Below are 22,500 nucleotides of genomic sequence, written 5' to 3' on the forward strand. Positions count from 1 at the left end.
CTGCTCTATGTAATCTGTGACCAATAGTTTTACAGACTAAATTACTAAATTACAAAATTCGTTCACTTCAACACGACACGTGGAAAACCAGCAGTGAACCCGACTCTTAAACCCTCTGACCATATATTTACATATATATTGATATAGACATATATGTAGACATATATATATATATATATATATATATATATATATATATATATATATATAGACATAAACTGTATATAGACAGCAGACAAATCAAACACCAACAGTAAAGCTTTTGCTGCTTTCTAATCGCGTCAGCCACAGATATCGAGATAGTTGGAGCATGCGCGGAGCTTGGGGGTGGCTTTCGGGACTGAATCTCACGTCAAAAGCCCCGGATCTTTTTTAAGCTTTTGAAGTTATGACAACCCTGACATGTTCCCTCATGTTTCGACTGTTAGTGATTTTCACCTCTTGAAAATGATTTATTTTCATTTTGAAAGCAACAACACATGGAAGCAATGTTAAACGCCATCGCTCGTTCGGTTGTTTAGAACGGTTGCCAGGACAACGTGACGTTTTCTAACCATCCACGTCTCTCAGCAGTCTTGTTAAAGTAGCCTCAGGGTGTGTAACAAACATTACCATTGACATAGAAATTAGAATAGAAATTATAGAAATTATTGTTCTAAACCAACATCCAGTGATACCGTAGCAGCAGCAGCCCCTGCCAATGACCTGTCAAATGTTTCAGCTCAGTGAGATTACCTTGATGTGCTGGTGCTAGTGCTAACTAGCCTGCCTCGGCTAGCTAGGCTGCTATGATAATTACTCCTTTCACACAAAACAGATTACCAGCGTTGTTTAAAATGTCAGAAATCCGTTTTTCTGATGGCGATTCTGTCTCAGACAATATTGTACAGTGCTGTGTGTTACCAAATGTTACCTTAAATTAAATGTTGAGGTCCACTGAATATCATGAAGAGGTAAAAAATATCCATGTCTGACATATCGGTTGTTATAAACTCAAACTTTATTAACGATTCAGATAAGAAATGTACAGATATCGCGTTGCTGCATTCGCTGTTCGACCAGCAGCCAACATGTTACCGATGTTACCGATGCGTGGCTGGTGCTAGACCGTCTTGTTGACTTTCAGTTTGCGTCCATATCCACGTTCATTGAACTTTGACCCCTTTTTAAACGAGTTCTACCAGAGTGATAGATGCGGACAAACCCCTAAAACAATGTAGTACTTATTTGTGTGCATATGTATAATACTTCAGTGCATTATCATTATTATTTTAAATTAAAATAAAATAAAATTGATAATGATAATACACTGGTATTTCAGAGATTTAGGATTTGTTAATGTCCAGCAGGTCACCCTAAAATGGACTAGAATGCAGGAAATTGCATTTTAGAAATTCAAATTCTTCTGGGGGAGGATCCCAGACCCCCCTCTGGGCTAAGCCCCGGATGTACACAAAGTCTGGCTCCGCCTCTGAGTTGGTGGAGTTGAAATGCCTTTCAAAAGCTTTGGTTTTCTGAACTAATTTTAGCTCTGGTGTGGGTCTCCCTGTTGTTATCTCCAGCTTTTCATTAAAAGTGTACCTAGAAAATGGCGTAGATAACAAATCAGAAACAGGGTGGTATTTTGTTGGTTGCAATCTGAGTCCTCACCCCTAGATGGAGCCAAATCCTACACACCGCACATTTAAACAAAATAACATGGATGGATTTAAGGTGTTCTGAGCTCAGTGGAGTCAAGACGTTGGATTCGAATCGTCCTGAGTTAACTTTGCTGGGACAGAAGGACATGATCTCCTTTAAGATGGGTCACCTCTTCCCGAACAGGGAAGTGCAGCCATGGAGGAGTTTTCGACCAAACGAGAAACACAGAGCCGATGGGTGGGATCAGTAAAGACGGGCCGACGGCCGAACACGGACACGCGCACCACGCCGCCGCGCGGCTTGCTACCGCCGCGACCATCGAGCTGCTAGACGACATCCGCGGGGCGGCCGGGAACAAGGACTTCCTCCGGTACGCAGACTGTTCACTATTCGTTTGCTTGGCGTCAGACTAGTCACCCTCTACTCGCCCTTAAGGTGCACTTAAGTCCCTGTCCAGGGGCGTGGCCCCCAACACACCCCTCCTAGAACACACTCTAGTCAGAAGGGATAAAGTAGAGATATGATAGATATATTTACATTTATTAACAGATTTTAGCATCATCTCGGCAAAAGCTCAAATGTTATTGCAATCCGATATTTTTTGTTTGGGTATTCCTGTCATGTGGTGTGAACGTTTTGGCCACCTGGTCTAGAAGTAACCTCACAGTGAATGCTCCTTTCTCCATGTCTCCTCTCCGCTCAGCATGCTGGGCGTTTCCAAGGGATCCAGCAGAGCTCTGTGTTTTGTGATTGACTCCACAGGAAGTATGGGCGACGACATCGCTGCTGTGAAGAGCGCCACCGCAGCGCTCGTCGACGGCAGAGTGGGAACGCCTGACGAACCGTCGCTCTACCTCCTCGTTCTCTTCAGTGATCCAGGTAGGAGGAGGTCCAGGTAGGAGGAGGTCCAGGTAGGAGGTGGTCCAGGTAGGAAGAGGTCCAGGTAGGAGGAGGTCCAGGTAGAAGGTGGTCCAGGTAGGAGGCTGTGGTCATTGTTCTGTGCCCGTACCTCACATGTCTTTGCGTTCATCTGCACCACTTGGAAGCGGGTGTTTAAAACGTAGAGCACACAATCACATCAGTTCCTCTTCATCTAACGGAGCACTCCTTCATCCTCATTGGAAAGAGAAAGAACTCCTGGATTGATCGATTGCTTGGTTGACTGATTGATTGATTAATGGCAGATGACATAGCTTTATCGAACTGAGAAAAAAAATGGCAATCCACTAAACGGATACAGAATCATTTACAAGCAGTTATTTAGTCTGTTTTTTTTCCATCTGACCTGTGGACAGACTTCGGTCCCCTGATGACGACCACAGACCCCAACGTCTTCAAGGCCTGGCTGAGCAACCTGACGGCGGCTGGCGGAGGAGACTACCCTGAGCTGGCCCTGTCCGGGCTGCAGGTATGCCGGGTCTGGATGTTCTTTCAGAGGGACTCAGATCAGCTTGCTGTTGTTCTCATTGTTGTTGGTGAAACCAGAAGCTGGACTTCACTCCCAGCTCTGCTCTCCTTTGTAGTTGGCCTTGACGGGTGCGCCTCCTGGTTCAGAGATTTTCCTTTTCACTGATGGAATTGCAAAAGACATTCATCTCACAGACACAGTGCTGGCGCTGATGGAGCGGACCAAGACAGTGGTAGGTTGCGTCCGATACTGGTCTTATTATACTTAAAAACATTTGACTCTTCTCATCGAACTGCCGTTTGTTTTTTAGGTGAACTTTATGCTCACCGGTCCGTTCCAGTTCTCGTTCCGTCGCCATCGGGAAGTGAGCGGGCAGAGCCAGGCCGGACCGACCGGTCAAATGTCTTCTTCTGAAGCCCAACTCTTCACGGATCTGGCCCACGCTTCAGGAGGTCAGGCCATCCATGTGAAGAAGAGGCAGCTCTCCGAGGCCATGGCCCTCGTCACAGAGACCTCTGCAGCCTCTGTGGTAACCCCATCAACCAAGTGGATCAGCTTCAAATGCTAGCTGAGCTTAAACATAAAACAACGTCTTCTGTTGTGTTCTCTTACTCTCAGGTGACTCTTCTTCAGGCTGTCAGGAGCCCAGGGAGAGATGAGACCTTCTCCTTCTCTGTGGACGAGTCTGTGGGAAACCTCACTGCTTACATCACTGGGAGTGTCCTTAACTTTACTCTCACCAGCCCTTCAGGTAACTCTATCACTGGGAGTGTCCTTAACTTTACTCTCACCAGCCCTTCAGGTAACTCTATCACTGGGAGTGTCCTTAACTTTACTCTCACTAGCCCTTCAGGTAACTCTATCACTGGGAGTGTCCTTAACTTTACCCTCACCAGACCCTAAGGTAACTCTATCACTGGGAGTGTCCTTAACTTTAACCTCACCATCTTGTAGTCTCCTCCCACTGCACAACGGTGGAACCGGGTAAGTGTAAAGACTGGGCTATATCGGATAAGTGTAAAGGGTAGGTGTAAAGTCTGGGCTACATTGGATAAGCTTAAAGGGTAAGTGTAAAGTCTGTACTCTATTGGATAAGTGTGAAGGGCAAGTCGAAAGTCTGGGCTATATTGGATAAGTGTAAAGGGTAAGTGTAAAGTCTGTGCTGAATTGGATAAGTGTAAAGGGTAAGTGTAAAGTCTGGGATATATTACATTTTCTTAGGATGTAACTCTAGCATTTATAAAGATTTCCTACAATTTGTAAATGGAATATGTTCTTGTAGTCGCATCTGTAGGAATGTTTTTCAGCTACCCATCATTTTGCCGTTGATCCAACACTTGCATACCCTGAACACAATGTTGACATTGTTCAATCCATGAGCAATTATTAGTCTGCACCTGAATTGATCTGTGATTATCTGTCAGTTGAATTGATCTGTGATATCTGTCACCTGAATTGATCTGTGATTATCTGTCACTTGAATTGATCTGTGATTATCTCTCTCCTGATTGATCTGGGATTATCTGTCAGTTGATTTGATCTCTGATATCTGTCACCTGAATTGATCTGTGATTATCTTTCTCCTGAATTGATCTGGGATTATCTGTTTCAACAGGTGTTTCACAAACTATGGACAGCCCTTATAACTCTTTAGCAACAGAGACGGTTGTGGGTAATTTCAGAACTTTGCAGATGATTCCATCAGTCGGAGTTTGGGAGATCATGCTTCTTTCAGCTGACCCTTACTCTCTGAAGATCGTAGGTAAGACAAGCCGGCTTTATTTTGCTATCTATTTGTTTTATAAATCGCATATATTTTTTCAGGTTTTATAAATTGTACATACATATAAATACATATCTATCTATATATATATAAAATGAATGTTCATGAATGTAATGAATCCAAACTGTCCATCATGAACCTTAACCCTCTGAGTGTCCTGCCCTTCAGTACACTTGTCTTGACCTCCAGTCTCCGGTCTGATTCCCAGGTCGGAGTGGAGTCGATGTCCTCTTTGACTTTGTGCAGTTCTTCCAGGGAGCTTCTGAAGGCTTTGATGTTGTAGAGAACCGTCCTGCAGCTGGTAAACCTTGAGGACATAAATATGCTGATGTATATCCTATATATCTAATATCATATACAGTATACATCATATACAGTATGGTGTTATCGTATATACATACAGTGTATATCACATACAATATGGTGTTATATATATACAGTATATAGAATATACAGTATGTTGTTATCATATATATACACAGTATATATCATATACAGTGTGGTTTTATCGTATATATATAGTATATATCATATACAGTATGTTATTATCGTATATATACAGTATATATCATATTATGCAGTATATATCATATACAGTATTGGTTCCTTCAGGAGGGAGCCTGACGCTGCTGCTGACGCTGACCTCTGACCCCGGCTCACTGACCCCTGACCCCGGCTCGCTGACCCCTGACCCCGGCTGGCTGACCCCTGACCCCGGCTGGCTGACCCCTGACCCCGGCTGGCTGAGCTCCGTCAGGCTGGTGGAGGCCGCTGGCTGGGGGGGGGTGAACGGGACCCTGGAGGCTCTGGGGGGAGGAGACTTCCTGGCCCGCTTTGACTCCGCCCCCTCAGGGGGCTTTGTGGTGCTGGTGATGGGACGGGCCGGGGGAACGGGGGGGCCGGCCACCGCCTTCCAACGCCAGCTGGGGGGCCGCGTCAGAGCCTCGGGCGTTACTATAACGGTGAGGGGGCGGGGCTATAACGGTGAGGGGGCGGGGCTATAACGGTGAGGGGGCGTGGTTGACTAGCGGATTGACTTGTATCTGGAAGGTTGCTAAAGTGATAGTAGAGGTGTCCTTGAGCAAGGCATCTCAGGAGTATGAATGGGTGAATGTGTGTATGGGTGAATGTGTTTATGAATGTGTGTATGAATGGGTAAATGTGTGTATGGGTGAATGTGTTCATGAATGTGTGTATGAATGGGTGAATGTGTTATGAATGTGTGTATGAATGGGTGAATGTGTGTATGAATGGGGGTATGAATGGGTGAATGGGTGTATGAATGGGTGAATGTGTGTATGAATGGGGGTATGAATGGGTGAATGGGGGTATGAATGGGTGAATGGGTGTATGAATGGGTGAATGTGTGTATGAATGGGTGAATGTGAAGTGCTTGAGGTGAGCTGGTTCGGAGAGATCAGAGAGGTATATGAGGTGTTCCCCCCCCCCCAGACTTCAGTGGGCGGCGGGCCCCTGGAGCCAGGGGGGGTCCTCTCCGTCCCCTTCAGGGTGGAGTCCAGCGGGGCAGGAGGTCACTTCACCATCCAGGCCTCCAACGACCGGGGCTTCGCCTCGGCCTTCCCCAGCCTGCTGCCCCGGGACGGGACGGGCTCCGCCCGAGGCACCGGAACCCTCAGGGCCCCACCCGGCAGCCCCAGTGGGACGGCGGTCACCCTGACCCTCTGGGCCCGCACCCCGGGGGGCAACGACGCCAACTACCTCGTTCTGAGGTTTCCTATCGTTACCAAGGTTACTAACCATTGATCAACTTGGTTTGCTGGTAATGAATGGAAGGATGATTCACGGTGTTTCATTGTGGCTAAATAATGATATGACTTTATGTGAATACATATATATATATATATATATATATATATATATATATACAGTCGGGCAAAAAAGTATTTAGTCAGCCACCAATTGTGCAAGTTCTCCCACTTAAAAAGACGAGAGAGGCCTGTAATTTTCATCATAGGTAAACCTCAGCTATGAGAGACAAAATGAAAAAAAAAAATCCAGAAAATCACATTGTCTGATTTTTTAAGAATTTATTTGCAAATTATGGTGGAAAATAAGTATTTGGTCACCTACAAACCAGCAAGATTTCTGGCTGTCATAGACCTGTAACTTCTTCTTTAAGAGGCTCCTCTGTCCTCCACTTGTTACCTGTATTAATGGCACTTGTTTGAACTCCTTATCAGTATAAAAGACACCTGTCCACAACCTCAAACAGTCACACTCCAAACTCCACTATGGCCAAGACCAAAGAGCTGTCAAAGGACACCAGAAACACAATTGTAGACCTGCACCAGGCTGGGAAGTCTGAATCTGCAATAGGTAAGCAGCTTGGTGTGAAGAAATCAACTGTGGGAGCAATTATTAGGAAATGGAATACATACAAGACCACTGATAATCTCCCTCGATCTGGGGCTCCACGCAAGATCTCACCCTGTGGGGTCAAAATGATCACAAGAACGGTGAACAAAAATCCCAGAACCACACGGGGGGACCTAGTGAATGACCTCCAGAGAGCTGGGACCAAAGTAACAAAGGCTACCATCACTAACACACTACGCCGCCAGGGACTCAAATCCTGCAGTGCCAGACGTGTCCCCCTGCTAAAGCCAGTGCATGTCCGGGCCCGTTTGAAGTTTGCTAGAGAGCATTTGGATGATCCAGAACAGGATTGGGAGAATGTCATATGGTCAGATGAAACCAAAATATAACTTTTTGGTAAAAACTCAACTCGTCGTGTTTGGAGGAGAAAGAATGCTGAGTTGCATCCAAAGAACACCATACCTACAGTGAAGCATGGGGGTGGAAACATCATGCTTTGGGGCTGTTTTTCTGCCAAGGGACCAGGACATCTGATCCGTGTGACGGAAAGAATGAATGGGGCCATGTATCGTGAGATTTTGAGTGAAAACCTCCTTCCATCAGCAAGGTCACTGAAGATGAAACGTGGCTGGGTCTTTCAGCATGACAATGACCCCAAACACACCGCCCGGGCAACGAAGGAGTGGCTTCGTAAGAAACATTTCAAGGTCCTGGAGTGGCCTAGCCAGTCTCCAGATCTCAACCCCATAGAAAATCTTTGGAGGGAGTTGAGATCTGCATGGAGGAATGGGCCAAAATACCAGCAGCAGTGTGTGAAAACCTTGTAAAGACTTACAGAAAACGTTTGACCTCTGTCATTGCCAACAAAGGGCATGTAACAAAGTATTGAGATGACCTTTTGTTATTGAACAAATACTTATTTTCCACCATAATTTGCAAATAAATTCTTAAAAAATCAGACAATGTGATTTTCTAGATTTCTTTTTTTCATTTTGTCTCTCATAGCTGAGGTATACCTATGATGAAAATTACAGGCCTCTGTCATCTTTTTAAGTGGGAGAACTTGCACAGTTGGTGGCTGACTAAATACTTTTTTGCCCCACTGTATAGTAGAGTGCTAAATAAAAGGTCTAAATAAAAGAATCCAAAAGTAGGTTGGAGAGGAGGTCCATCAGGTGAACGTTGTGTTTGGGTTCCCCCCCCCCAGGTGACAGACCACAGTCGTCCGGTGTGTCAGGTGACCAGCCTCAGGGCTGACTGCCCCTCCCAGTGCTCCCAGTCCACCTGGGAGATGACGGCCAACCTGACCGACGCTGACAGCCCGGGCGAGCCACTGCTGTCCCTCCAGCGGGGCAACGGCACGCTGACCTCCAGCCGGGGGCCCGGGGGGGCCGTCACCCTGGTCTCCTACACCGCCTCCTGCTGCTCCCCCCACCTGGAGCTGGTGGCCACCGACGAGGCGGGCAACGTGGGGACCTGTTTCAGCAGCTTCAGGACCGCCGGGACCCCCACCACCGGGACCCCCACCACCGGGACCCCCACCGCCAGGGGCCCCACCCCGGGGACCCCCACCCCGGGGACCCCCACCCAGGGGACCCCCACCTCGGGGACCTCCACCCTGTTGACCCCCAGCGATACGACCACCGCTGGAGCGACGGCGACCTCTGGAGCAGCGGCGGCGGCGATAAGGCCCCACCCTTATTACCTCTGGCAGGCTGCCATGATGGTTTTGATGACGCTGGCTCAGCGTTGACCACTTGTTCTGCTAGTTCTGCCGGTTCTGTCTACTGGAATAGAACCATGTGTGTGTGAAGTGTAAAGGGGTGGAATTGATTTAATGGTTTTGTATGTTCACTGACCATGGGTTACCAAACCATGGGTTTGCGGACAGTCTTTCATAAAACAGATGATTTGGAGAACTGGTCTGCTTGTTTTTCTTCACATTCCAATGAGAATCGTTGTTTTTGTGTTCCTTACGACTGCGCTCAGATCAGCCGACAGTGGGCGGAGCTCTGGGCCGATCAGCGTATCTGCAGGTTTCCAAGATTCAATTTAAATACATTTTAAAAGCCTACCATTTAGAGCACAGTTTAAATGGGATTACAAGCCGTTTAAAGTCTTGTGCCCACCCACGTCTTCTTGATAGACCAGTCTCCGATACTACCAGTGAACTGTACCAACTGGTAGGCTTATCTGTCAATCATACAGTGTCCGGGGCTTGTGATGACTTTACGCTCCAGAGTCCTGATAAGCATCTGTTGGGGAAATAGGGACCCAACACCTTTTGACCTGTAATTATTTAATGTGTAGGCAGTAGGCCTACAGTGTATTGGTACTGTTATTAGATGTTGTGTTGGCAGTAGTGCAGTGATCAATGCAGTACAGGAGTCAGAGGTCAGCAGAGTTGTTGGACACAGAGTTGCGCTGCGGTTGCTTTGGAGATTATCGTTACGCGCGAAGGCAGAGAGGCGCTCAATAAGCTGTGCGAAAACCGGGCTGACGACATATTTTAAGTGTGGCAGTTTCAAAGGCAGGACGAAATTTCGATACACGGTAGAAATGTAACGATTTTATAAAAGTAAGTGAGATTCCGGACAAAAGCGGTATGTGAATGAAACAGATATTTGAAATCTATTTTCTCACGGTTAAATGGAATGAACGTCCCATGTGTTACCTGAAGTAAAGTGTCAACAGCTGAAGGCTGCTACACCTTATTAGGATGGCGTGGGCGGAGGCGTGGTGCGCTTCTGGCGACACCACATTCATTATGTCTCCAACCGTGTTCGATAGTCCATTTACTCTCCCGAGGGCTCAGCGCTGTCTATGAAATGAGATCATCTTCGTATTTCGCTGTCTGTTGCGTTCTGCTGAACCCCGGGGCTCTCGGCTTTGCCATATTGCCCGGGAATTCCCTGAATCACCAGAATATAACTGAAGAGGCAATATTAAGTGCCACGCTTCTGGCTTGCCGCGATATTGCACAATCCGTGGGAACAGTTTTTACCTTTCCTGTAAGTAAGCGTCGCCTGCGAATTGATCACTTTAAAATGTTATGTTCATTACCCTCATATGTATGTGTTAATTTGTGTGCGTTTACGTGTGTGTAGCCACGGCCCCTGACTGCAGGGGCCGTTGCAGTTGCATGCTCCTCGGCAGAATCCTCAAAGAGTTTCCGCAGAGCCATCTTTGGCATCACGGCTAGGAACGTGCGGGTGGACCTCCGCCACGCCCTCAACGCCAGCTTCCACTTCGACGACGAGATGTTTCTTGGCGGGAGGAGAATCATCGCGACGGGTCTGATGTCCGTCAAGGCCAGCAACAGAGAGGGCAACTTCGAGACAGCCAGAGAGATCCTGGGAGAGATTCTACACCCCTTACAGGTACTACCCCCCGCCCCCCATATCAATCCCCCAGACTTACCAGACTGATGCTCTGTTGCTCCTAGTACCCATGGTACCAACAGCCCCCCATCTCACCTGGGACTTTGTGATTCAAGGACTTCTACAGCCACAGCAACTGGGTGGAGCTGGGGAACCGATCGCCACATCCCAGCCTGCTCCGCACCGACGCTGACCTGGGGAACATCGCAGGTGAGGGGATCCTGGGTTCTGAGTTCGGGAACAGAGACTGAACATCCCCTCACTGACCCAACCTGGTGCGCTCTGTCCTCAGCGGAGAGCCGGCCCACCTGCCGGAACTGTGTGGGCGAGGACTGCTCTGACAACATCCTGGAGGACGTCCTGCGGGAGGGGGTCCTGACCTCGGGGTACTTTGCCATCGTGCCGTTGGTCTCCACAAAACCACCTGGTGAGGACGTCTGCTTCTAACCGCTAGCTTGGTGCGCTCGGGGAGAGTGCCTTCCTCCGGCTCTACCGTGGGAATAGTACCATGTGTTGTACTTCCTGGGTCAGGGTCAGGGGGAATAGTACCATGTGTTGTACTTCCTGGGTCAGGGTCAAAGGTCAGGGGGAATAGTACCATGTGTTGTACTTCCTGGGTCAGGGTCAGGGGGAATAGTACCATGTGTTGTACTTCCTGGGTCAGGGTCAGGGGGAATAGTACCATGTGTTGTACTTCCTGGGTCAGGGTCAGGGGGAATAGTACCATGTGATGTACTTCCTGGGTCAGGGTCAGGGGGAATAGTACCATGTGTTGTACTTCCTGGGTCAGGGTCAGGGGGAATAGTACCATGTGTTGTACTTCCTGGGTCAGGGTCAGGGGGAATAGTACCATGTGTTGTACTTCCTGGGTCAGGGTCAGGGGGAATAGTACCATGTGTTGTACTTCCTGGGTCAGGGTCAAAGGTCAGGGGGAATAGTACCATGTGTTGTACTTCCTGGGTCAGGGTCAGGGGGAATAGTACCATGTGTTGTACTTCCTGGGTCAGGCTCAGGGGGAATAGTACCATGTGTTGTACTTCCTGGGTCAGGGTCAGGGGGAATAGTACCATGTGTTGTACTTCCTGGGTCAGGGTCAGGGGGAATAGTACCATGTGATGTACTTCCTGGGTCAGGGTCAGGGGGAATAGTACCATGTGTTGTACTTCCTGGGTCAGGGTCAGGGGGAATAGTACCATGTGTTGTACTTCCTGGGTCAGGGTCAAAGGTCAGGGGGAATAGTACCATGTGTTGTACTTCCTGGGTCAGGGTCAGGGGGAATAGTACCATGTGTTGTACTTCCTGGGTCAGGGTCAGGGGGAATAGTACCATGTGTTGTACTTCCTGGGTCAGGGTCAGGGGGAATAGTACCATGTGTTACACTTCCTGGGTCAGGGTCAGGGGGAATAGTACCATGTGTTGTACTTCCTGGGTCAGGGTCAGGGGGAATAGTACCATGTGTTGTACTTCCTGGGTCAGGGTCAGGGGGAATAGTACCATGTGTTGTACTTCCTGGGTCAGGGTCAAAGGTCAGGGGGAATAGTACCATGTGTTGTACTTCCTGGGTCAGGGTCAGGGGGAATAGTACCATGTGTTACACTTCCTGGGTCAGGTTCAGGGGTCAACGGTCAAGGTTGACAAACAGTCCTGTCATGATGTGATGCAAATGAGTCACTTTGTTACTTGGCAGACTTGCTTTGATTGAAGATGAATTTGATGAAGGAGGCGTTGGGCTAGGGGGTTCTGGCTCCAGGAGCTCCGCAGTAGAGCGCTGCGTTGGGTCCCGCCAGGTCCCGCGGGAACCAACAGAAATCTTGCGGGATCGGGCGGTTTGAACTTTCCACTGCGGGTGGGAACGGGCGGCAAATGAAAAACACTGCGGGATCGGCATGTAGCCTAAAAGAGAAAACAACTGCAGAAGCAAGCTGGGTTAGCGTTGGCAGCCACTTGAATTTTGATGAAATAGGAGCACTACCCTTAACCGTGTCAAAAAACATGCAGGCCAGGGAAACGAGACAAACAACGCCATGAATCTTTTTAATAATAGCCTATACAATTACGTGTATTCTCCTGCGGGACGGGAGAAGACACATACTCAATGCATCTCTATTATCGTGCGGGCAGAAGTTCTCAGAGTTTTGTGGATGCGTATGGGAGTGGACACACACACTGCGGGAGCGGGCGGGAGGGTAACACACGTTGCGGTTGCGGGCGGTAATGTTCATAAATTCAGTGGGGGGGGGGGGGGGGGGAGGAGAGGGATGAAGAAAGCAGTCCCACGCAGGGCGCTAGTCCACAGGCCGACGTCATAACGGGAACTGAACCCAGTAGCTTCTGTCTGGGAGTCAAACCAACCCTCCTCTGCCCCAACCCTGAGAAGTATAATCTCATCGGCCGATAACGAAGCTTAATCCATCTGTTCTTCTTTCTGTACCGACGGTGAACAGGGAAGTGCAGCCACGGCGGGGGCCTGGACCAGACCAGCACCCTGGAGCCCCGCGGGGGGATCAACAAGGACACGGACTCGGCCAGCCACGGGCACCTGCACCGGGACGCCGCTCGCCTGGCCACCGCCGCCACCGCCCAGCTGCTGGCCGACGTGGCGCAGGCTGCCGGGGAAACAGACTTCCTACGGTAGGAGGCCTACCGGGGCCAAGGGAGGGTTTAGACCAGGACCTCCTTCGGTAGTAGGCCTACCGGGGCCAAGGGAGGGTTTAGACCAGGACCTCCTTCGGTAGGAGGCCTACCGGGGCTAAGGGAGGGTTTAGACCAGGACCTCCTTCAGTAGTAGGCCTACCGGGGCCAAGGGAGGGTTTAGACCAGGACCTCCTTCAGTAGTAGGCCTACCGGGGCCAAGGGAGGGTTTAGACCAGGACGTCCGACGGTAGGGGACCTACAGGGGGTCAGGGAGGGTTTAGACCAGGACCTCCTACGGTAGGAGTCCTACCGGGGCTCAGGGAGGGTTTACTGTTGTTGAAGCCTGTTAATGCCGGTCCCTCCACTGCGGACTCAGGATGATGGGCGTGTTCAGCGGCTCCAGCAAGGCTCTGGTCTTCGTGGTCGACACCTCGGGGAGCATGAGTGATGACCTGCAGGCGGTGAAGGCGGCGACAGAGATGCTGGTGACCACTCAAGAGGGAACGCCCGACGAGCCCTCGGTCTACATCCTCGTTCCCTTCACGGATCCGGGTAGGAATCCACCGAAACTTGGAATGTTGTGTCTTTTATCTTATGTTTGGTATCTGCTTTGATATCTCTTTCTTCTGTAAAACTGGTTCTGAAGAGAAGGAGTGGTAATTCAAATGTTAGACATTCATTCCCTGGAAACTTGTGACGTTCATATCTCTGTCTTGTGTTGACATTCAGCTGTGTTGTTCCCCATCTCAATCCAAACTTCAGGCTTTGGGCCGCTGATGAGAACAACCGACTCAAAGGCCTTCATGACTCAACTCAATGCACTGACGGCCCACGGTGGCGGCGACTCCCCTGAGATGAGCCTTTCTGCTCTCAAGGTGTTGCACGCCAACACGGGCCTCACCAATCCACTGTTGTTAGGTTTCAGGATTGGAGGAATTCCTATCTGCAACCCCTTTCATTTCAATTCAGTTTTATTTGTATAGCCGTTAATCACAATTACAGTCTCAAAGGGCTTAACAGGCCAAATATGTATGACACCCCCCTTTACCCAAGCCCCCACAAGGGCAAGAAAAAACTCCCTTGAAATAAGCAAGGAAGAAATCTTGAGAAGAAACGCATAGTAGGGGATCCCTTCTTCCAGGGATGGTCAGGAGTGCAGTGGGTGCCATGATTGACCTTTGAATCCTCCATGTGTTACAGTTGGCTTTGACAGCAGCACCCTCTGATTCTGAGATCTTCCTCTTCACGGACGCATCTGCTAAAGACACAAACCTTAAAGGCCCGGTGATCGCCCAGATGGAGAGGACCCAGACTGTGGTACGAGGCTGCCCTGGTGATGTCTGAACACATTGTGGTCTGGCACCTGTAGTTCATCCATTAAGCACCCATCCCTTCTTTAGGTGAACTTCATGCTAACAGGCACCTCTGAGGAGAACAGCAGCCCGCCCAGCCAGGGGCCCCCAACTGAAGCTCTACTTTACAGGCAGCTAGCTCAGACTTCAGGAGGTCTGGCTATTGAAGTGACAAAGAGCGAGCTAACTGAAGCCATCAGCATTATAACGGAGTCCTCTGCTGACTCCCTGGTAACACAATACATCTGATCAGCCTCTGATGGCCAGCTTATCTTAAACATTGAGGCGTGAGCTCTGTGGTGTTCTCTCCCAGGTGACTCTTCTCCAGGCTTCCCGGAGCCCAGGGAGAGATGAGACCTTCTCGTTCCCCGTGGACGGATCCGTACGAAGTCTCACTGTTTACATCACTGGAGGTTCCATGAGCTTTACCATCAGCAACCCCTCAGGTACCGTGAATAGAACCTCCCTCGTCCTTTATCAACCCCTCAGGTACCACAAATAGACCCTCACTCAACCCCTCAGGTACCGCAAATAGAACCTCCCTCGACCTCACCCCACTCAACCCCTTCAGGAACGTTGACGCTTGGCCTATTTTCTATCGTCTTGGCTGCATTCTTAGCATGGATGCTTATCTAGGCAAAGTCAGACAGACGACTATGTTGTTGACTAAGCCATCTAATTACCTTGGCCAATTGTCAGCCTTGCCCCATATTTATCCTGGAACCTGTTTCGCCGAAAGTCAGATACCGGATCTGGAGGAAGATTGCGTCCTATGCTTTTCATTCCTATTACTACTACCATTAATAACATATTTCACCTTATTCTATTAGTATGGACAATCTATTGTATGTTTGTAGGTTAATTATACAACTTATTACCCAACATATGTTTCTAACAGGCGAGTCTCAGAGCAGTACCGTGCAAAACGGACCATTAGGTGTTTTCCGGTCTGTAGGAAATTTAAAGACGCTGAAACTAAATTCCCAAGTGGGAGAGTGGACTGTGAAACTGGTGTCATCCAACCCTTACACTCTGAAGGTCACAGGTAAGACAACAGAGGCTGTATGCTTTTTGTTTATGAACTTAACAAATACAATTAAATTAATAATTAGCTCATGCTTTAAATATGTTCTGCCTAAACCACCTGTGGAGTGTGTGTGTGTGTATGTGTTGGTTTAAGCAGCCTCACCTGCCTGAGTCTGAACTCATCTGGTGCTGGTGAGGCTGTGCACCTGTTGCACATTGAGCATCAGTATGCAACAGGTGAGGAAAGGGAGCTTTCCTTAGTGTGGCGATGGATGCTGGTGTGCAGCAGATGTGCTGCCTTCTTCGGCAGATCTCTGAGCATGTCTTACTTGCATTGTCAAGGAAACGTCTGGTGCATGGTCCCATGTTTATGTTAATGTCTGTTTGGTGTTCTTACTTATTGGTGTACTTACTAATTTGTGTACTTACTAGTTGGCTTTCTTACTAATTGGTGTTCTTACTAATTGGTGTTCTAACTGACTTTATTTCCCTCAGGCCAGAGCGATGTCGACTTCCTGTTTGACTTCGTGGAGATGTCCCAAGGCCCTTTCTCTGGCCTGGACGTGTTGGGGTCCCGGCCCAGAACAGGTAAGAGGTCCGCTCTTGTGTTAATGAGGTCATGCACCTCTGACCCTAACCCTGACCCTAACCCTACTGACCCTAACCATGACCCTAACCCTACTGACCCTAACCATGACCCTAACCCTACTGACCCTAAGCATGACCCTAACCCTACTAACCCTGACCCCCCCTAACCCTGAACCCCCTGACCCTAACCCTAACCCTGAACCCCCTGACCCTTACCACCTCTAACCCTAACCCTGACCCCCGTTAACCCTGACCATGTGGAACATAGATTAGATTTGTTTCTCAAAGTTAATTTTGTTTTAATCGTATAAATAACATTTTTGAAATGTACAGGAAGTAGTTAAACGTACAAATGTCCTAGAAAATGAATTGATGGATAAATAACCTTACAGGTAAGGTGAGTGTACAGAATCAAGGGTACATATTTGAAGTGTTTTAGTAACAGAGTTAATGTCATGAATGAACCGAGCTGCGCCCCTCAAGGGGAGAGCGGGACCCTGCTGCTGTCGCTCACCGCCCCCCAGGCCTCCATCACAGAGGTGGCGCTGGTGGAGCCGCTGGGCGGGGGAGCGGTGGGGGGCCGGCTGGAGCCCCGGGGCGGGGGGGAGGTCCTGGCCCGCTTCAGCGCCGTGCCGGCGGGGGCCTTCGGGGTCCGTGTGAGGGGCCGCAGGGGGGCCTCCGGTGGGACCTTCCAGAGGCAGGCCCCCGGCGTCCTACGGAGCTCCAACATCACCGTCAGGGTGAGGCCTAAACTCAACCAATGAACAGAGCTCACCTTAACCAATGAACAGAGCTCACCTTAACCAATGAACAGAGCTCACCTTAACCAATGAACAGAGCTCACCTTAACCAATGAACAGAGCTCACCTTAACCAATGAACAGAGCTCACCTTAACCAATGAACAGAGCTCACCTTAACCAATGAACAGAGCTCACCTTAACCAATGAACAGAGCTCACCTTAACCAATGAACAGAGCTCACCTTAACCAATGAACAGAACTTTTCTTTACCAGCCTGTATATATTACAGGTTAACCTGACTCAGACTGTATATAATACAGGTTAACCTGACTCAGACTGTATATAATACAGGTTAACCTGACTCAGACTGTATATAATACAGGTTAACCTGACTCAGACTGTATATAATACAGGTTAACCTGACTCAAGACTGTATATAATACAGGTTAACCTGAATCAGACTGTATATAATACAGGTTAACCTGACTCAGACTGTATATAATACAGGTTAACCTGACTCAGACTCTATATAATACAGGTTAACCTGAATCAGACTCTATATAATACAGGTTAACCTGAGTCAGACTGTATATAATACAGGTTAACCTGACTCAGACTGTATATAATACAGGTTAACCTGAATCAGACTCTATATAATACAGGTTAACCTGAGTCAGACTGTATATAATACAGGTTAACCTGACTCAGACTGTATATAATACAGGTTAACCTGACTCGACATTCCCTCTGTTCCGTAGTCTGAGTCGGAGAACATCATCGTTCCGGGAACGCCGTTCCTGGTCCGCTTCACCGTGACGACGGGCGATGTGGGAGGCAACTTCTCCATCCAGGTGACGGACGACCGGGGCTTCATCACGGACGCCCCCGCCCGCCTGGAGCTGGTTGCCGGGGGGGGGGCCAACGGGACGGTGGCCCTCTCGGTGCCCCGCAACACCCCGTCAGGAAGTGATGTCACCCTGACCATCCAGGCAGAGGCCCCGGGAGGAACCGACGCCAACTACGTGGTGGAGCGCTTCTCCGTCGTCAACACGGTAACGGAGCGCTATTGCTGCCCGGCCTCTATATATACAAGAGGCTGTGACCTCCCTCCTGCTCTCCTCTGACCCCTCTCCTCTGACCCAACTCCTCCTCCTCCTCCTCCCCCCTCTTCTCTCCTCCTCCTCTCCTCTCCAGGTGACAGACTTCCAGCCCCCCTCCTGCACCCTGGTCCTTCGGGAGGGGTCCTGCAGGGGTAACTGCAGCCTGGCGGGGGTCTGGAGGGTGGTGGTTGACGTGGCAGACGTGTCGGGGGTGGGTCGGCTGGCGCTGTTGCGGGGCAACGGCACCCTGAGCTCGGCGGTGGTGGGGCTGGGCGTGGGGGGGCAGAACACCAGCCGGGTGACCTACCAGGCCCCCTGCTGCTTCCCGGAGGCCGAGCTGCTGGCCGTGGACGGCGTGGGCAACGTGGGCTCCTGCCCCTACAGCGCCAGGGGCCCCGACCCCATGGCCCAGTCCCCGGGGGCCGCCCTCACGGGCTCGGGCCTGGCTCTGGTCCTGGCCCTGGTGCTGGTCTGGCTGGCCGGGGTCTGATCCTGGGGGGGTCCTGGTCTGGGTGCGGTTGCTGTGTCCAGGTAGCTACCATCTCTTCTTATTCTCTATACTCTGACGTTGAGGAACGGGGAGAGGAACGGCAGGGTGGGACCAAAGCAGACCCTCAGCGATCGGTGGTTAACTGCTAACAGCAGGACCTGGTCCCAGGGCTAGGGGTAGGGCTAGGGCTAGGGTAGGGCTAGGGTAGGGCTAGGGTAGGGCTAGGGTAGGGTTCTCCACAGTGACCAAACAGGCCTTACTGGTTCTGTTTCTGAAGGCGTTGTAATGCAGGCCTTACTGTCTCCTGTTCCTGAAGGCGTTGTAATGCAGGCCTTACTGTCTCCTGTTCCTGAAGGCGCTGTAATGCAGGCCTTACTGTCTCCTGTTCCTGAAGGCGCTGTAATGCAGGCCTTACTGTCTCCTGTTCCTGAAGGCGTTGTAATGCAGGCCTTACTGTCTCCTGTTCCTGAAGGCGTTGTAATGCAGGCCTTACTGTCTCCTGTTCCTGAAGGCGTTGCCCAGAACGACTCGCTGGCCATCATCTGTTCCAGCGTCTGAAAGGAGGCGGCTCCTCTCTCCACACAAAGCGGGTTCACGAAGAACCCAGAAAACGTCACCACAGCAGAATTAAGAGATTGCAATTGGTCTCTTTAGAAAAAAAGGATTGTTTTTATTTATGTTCCAACTTGTCTCATGTACATTTGTTTATGGATCAAACAAAAATCATTTATGTTTTCAAATTTTGATTCTACTTCTCCTTTTGCTTTATCACTATTTACATATTATCTGAGGTTTGAAAACGTTGTTATTCAGTGGTTAAATTATGAGACCGGAGTGTGTGTGTGTGTGTGTGTGTGTGGGGTGTGTGTGACATTAATTAACTGATCAATGTTGAACAAATCCTAAACATGTCATCAATATTCTCCACCCAATCCGCCTGCCACTCAAACAATGTGAATATGGATCCCTTCTCTCCAGATGAGCTTTGAAGGGGGGGGGGGGGGGGCAATGCAGAGCCATTGGTATAAATAAAAATATGAATCTAACTCAGACTAATGTGTGTGTGTGGTCAGGCAGTGCCGTTGGTGTACTGGGACAGCTTGTTCTCCAGGTCACATATCCTCTTCTCCTGAGACAGCACGGTGGACTTGAGGTTCTGGAGCTCCTCCAGCAACCGCTCTAGAACCTGGGGCTGGGGGGGGGAGAGAGAGGGAAGAGAGACGGAGGGGGCGAGAGAGAGGGAGAGAGAGCGGGGGGAGGAGGGGGGGGAGAGAGACAGCAGGGGAGGAGGGGAAGAGAGATGGAGGGAGAGAGAGCGGGGGGAGGAGGGGAAGAGAGGGGGGAGGTGGGGGAGAGAGACAGAGGGGGAGGAGAGGGTGAGAGAGAGAGAGCGGGGGGAGGAGGGGGTGAGAGAGAGAGAGAGCAGGGGGAGGAGGGGAAGAGAGATAGAGGGAGAGAGGGGAAGAGAGGGGGGAGGGGGGGGAGAGAGAGAGTGGGGGGGGAGAAACCAGCCAAGGATAGGAGGTAGAAAGGAAAGGAGGGTTGGATGATCAACAGTACGACGGTAAAAGAAGAACAGTGAATTGCGACCAATAAGGGAGATACGCCGAGATCGTTTATTGGCCTGTGGTGTGTGCCACCGCGACCACTGACATACCATGGCAAATGGCGTTCCCAACAATGGTATATGACACCAGCACGCCCCGCCTCCTCCGTATAAGTATTGCCGTAAATGTAAAGCTATATATATTTGGTCTTTATCGACACTATATCACAACATAACGCCGTAAATGAAGGGATTTATACGTTTCTCTTGTCCGTCCTGTTAGTATATGTGTGATCTGTTTGTTGTTGCTTTTGAAATGACAGATGCTTTTGAAAACAGCCGGACTTGCTCCGCGCATGTTATGCAGAAAGAGATGAGAGCAACAAGAGCCGCAATCATGTCTTGTTGTGTGGTTGGTTGCACAAACCGTTTTAATAAGACTAACAAAATGCAGAAGTTGTACAGGATACCATCAACTCGCACCCCATTTAAGGCAAACAGGAGACGTCTTTGGTTACAAGCTATCAGAAGAAGCGATTGGAACGAGCAGATAATTAAAGGCTAGGCTTACTACCGCCACCGGAGCAAGTCCGGCTGTTTTCAAAAGCATTTGTCATTTCAAAAGCAACAAACAGATCGCACATATCCTAACAACAGAACGGACAAGAGAAACGTATAAATCCCTTTATTTACGGCGTTATGTTGTGATATAGTGTCAATAAAGACCAAATATATATAGCTTTACATTTACGGCAATACTTATCTCGAAATTATACGGAGGAGGCGGGGCGTGCTGGTGTCATATACCATTGTTGGGAACGGCACTTACCGTTCCTGAACGCCACTTACCGTTCCTGAACGGAATATGCCGTTCCACCTGAACGGCAGTTACCGTTCCTGAACGGTACCATGGCATATGCCGTTCAGGAACGGCATATGCCATGGTATGTCAGTGGTCGCGGTGGCACATGCCACAGGCCAATAAACGATCTCGGCGCTACTGCAATAAGGGACAGGCTGAGGGAGCAGGAGAGACAAGCTGACGGATCAGGAGAGACGAGCTGAGGGGCAGGAGAGACAAGCTGAGGGAGCAGGAGAGACGATCTGAGGGAGCAGGAGAGACAAGCTGAGGGGCAGGAGAGACAAGCTGAGGGAGCAGGAGAGACGAGCTGACGGAGCAGGAGAGACAAGCTGAGGGGCAGGAGAGGGCAGCTGAGGGAGCAGGAGAGACAAGCTGAGGGAGCAGGAGAGACAAGCTGAGGGGGCATGAGAGACGAGCTGAGGGGCAGGAGAGACAAGCTGAGGGAGCAGGAGAGACAAGCTGAGGGAGCATGAAAGACGAGCTGAGGGGCAGGAGAGACAAGCTGAGGGGCAGGAGAGACAAGCTGAGGGAGCAGGAGAGACGAGCTGAGGGAGCAGGAGAGACAAGCTGAGGGAGCAGGAGAGACAAGCTGAGGGGCAGGAGAGGGCAGCTGAGGGAGCAGGAGAGACAAGCTGAGGGAGCAGGAGAGACAAGCTGAGGGGCAGAGTAGTTCAGAGGAGACAAGCAGAACAAGATGAGTGTGAACTGACGTGTATCCTTCAAGGAGAAGTAAACGTATACGCTGACCAGAATCAAAAGAACATGTGACCTCCAAACTGATCCCCCACCCCTGACCCCTGACCCCTGACCCCTGACCCCTGACCCCTGACCCCTGACCCACCGGCAGGCTGTTGGCGTCGCAGGCGGACACGCTGCGCCGGGTGCTGGGTCTGGAGTCCAGAACGTTCTTGCGGGCCACTTTGAGCTCGCGGCTCTTGGGGGGCACGTAGCCCATCCTCATGGAGACCAGCGTGGGCTCCTCGTCCCGGCCCTCCATCCACTCCTCAGGCTCCAGGGCGGGGTCGGGCCCCGCCGTGTCCGGGTACAGGTCGTCCTGGAACAGGTCCGACTGGGGGGGAGAGAGGGTTACTGGGGGGGAGAGAGGGTAACTGGGGGGGAGAGAGGGTAACTGGGGGGGGAGAGGGTAACTAGGGGGGAGAGGGGTACTGGGGGGGAGAGAGGGGTACTGGGGGGGGAGAGAGGGGTACTGGGGGGGAGAGAGGGGTACTGGGGGGGAGAGAGGGGTACTGGGGGGGAGAGAGGGTAACTGGGGGGGGAGAGGGTAACTGGGGGGGAGAGGGGTACTGGGGGGGAGAGAGGGGTACTGGGGGGGGAGAGAGGGGTACTGGGGGGGAGAGAGGGTAACTGGGGGGGGAGAGGGGTACTGGGGGGGGAGAGAGGTACTGGGGGGGAGAGAGGTACTGGGGGAGAGAGAGGGGTACTGGGGGGGAGAGAGGGTAACTGGGGGGGGAGAGGGTAACTGGGGGGGAGAGAGAGGGGTACTGGGGGGGGGGAGAGGGGTACTGGGGGGAGAGAGAGGGGTACTGGGGGGAGAGAGAGGGGTACTGGGGGGGAGAGAGGGTAACTGGGGGGGGAGAGGGGTACTGGGGGG

The 22,500-nt window shown here is 50.5% G+C and overlaps 3 protein-coding genes across 7 annotated transcripts in view; 2 read left to right on the forward strand and 1 right to left on the reverse strand.

The window, feature by feature from the left end:
* Positions 1 to 8,922, forward strand: part of LOC307077533 (von Willebrand factor A domain-containing protein 7-like) — a gene marked incomplete at both ends in the record, with an annotated part of 10,483 nt that extends 1,561 nt beyond the window's left edge. Inside the window, 10 exons of the mRNA XM_079738961.1 lie at positions 1,825 to 2,011; positions 2,345 to 2,520; positions 2,937 to 3,049; positions 3,165 to 3,281; positions 3,360 to 3,578; positions 3,668 to 3,800; positions 5,022 to 5,040; positions 5,590 to 5,794; positions 6,285 to 6,581; positions 8,377 to 8,922. Coding sequence (XP_079595087.1) covers positions 1,825 to 2,011; positions 2,345 to 2,520; positions 2,937 to 3,049; positions 3,165 to 3,281; positions 3,360 to 3,578; positions 3,668 to 3,800; positions 5,022 to 5,040; positions 5,590 to 5,794; positions 6,285 to 6,581; positions 8,377 to 8,922 — 2,012 coding nt within the window. The remainder of the gene's footprint in view (positions 1 to 1,824; positions 2,012 to 2,344; positions 2,521 to 2,936; positions 3,050 to 3,164; positions 3,282 to 3,359; positions 3,579 to 3,667; positions 3,801 to 5,021; positions 5,041 to 5,589; positions 5,795 to 6,284; positions 6,582 to 8,376) is intronic.
* Positions 8,923 to 9,900: 978 nt separating this feature from the next.
* Positions 9,901 to 19,458, forward strand: LOC307077411 (von Willebrand factor A domain-containing protein 7-like). 5 transcript variants are annotated; one of them, XM_079738827.1, is made up of 16 exons: positions 9,901 to 10,180; positions 10,277 to 10,549; positions 10,666 to 10,759; positions 10,842 to 10,976; positions 12,994 to 13,180; positions 13,560 to 13,735; positions 13,946 to 14,058; positions 14,384 to 14,500; positions 14,584 to 14,766; positions 14,849 to 14,981; positions 15,434 to 15,580; positions 16,057 to 16,149; positions 16,633 to 16,889; positions 17,649 to 17,942; positions 18,085 to 18,521; positions 18,836 to 19,458. In XM_079738827.1, the coding sequence occupies exons 1-15, from the start codon at positions 9,998 to 10,000 to the stop codon at positions 18,478 to 18,480; spliced, it is 2,781 nt and encodes a 926-aa protein (XP_079594953.1). In that variant the 5' UTR covers positions 9,901 to 9,997; the 3' UTR covers positions 18,481 to 18,521; positions 18,836 to 19,458. The 5 variants fall into 5 exon arrangements, with proteins under 5 accessions (XP_079594953.1, XP_079594954.1, XP_079594957.1 ...); XM_079738828.1 differs by having other exon boundaries at positions 18,875 to 19,458; XM_079738831.1 differs by having other exon boundaries at positions 18,758 to 18,872.
* Positions 19,459 to 19,467: 9 nt separating this feature from the next.
* The window catches only part of coro6 (coronin 6), a 16,254-nt gene continuing 13,221 nt past the window's right edge, over positions 19,468 to 22,500 (reverse strand). Inside the window, exons 10-11 of the mRNA XM_079738837.1 lie at positions 21,730 to 21,957; positions 19,468 to 19,672 (exon numbers count right to left, since the gene is read on the reverse strand). Coding sequence (XP_079594963.1) covers positions 19,550 to 19,672; positions 21,730 to 21,957 — 351 coding nt within the window. The 3' untranslated portion in view covers positions 19,468 to 19,549. The remainder of the gene's footprint in view (positions 19,673 to 21,729; positions 21,958 to 22,500) is intronic.

This window comes from Pollachius pollachius (assembly GCF_949987615.1).
Source record: "Pollachius pollachius genome assembly, chromosome: 6".
Taxonomy (NCBI): Eukaryota; Metazoa; Chordata; class Actinopteri; order Gadiformes; family Gadidae; genus Pollachius; species Pollachius pollachius.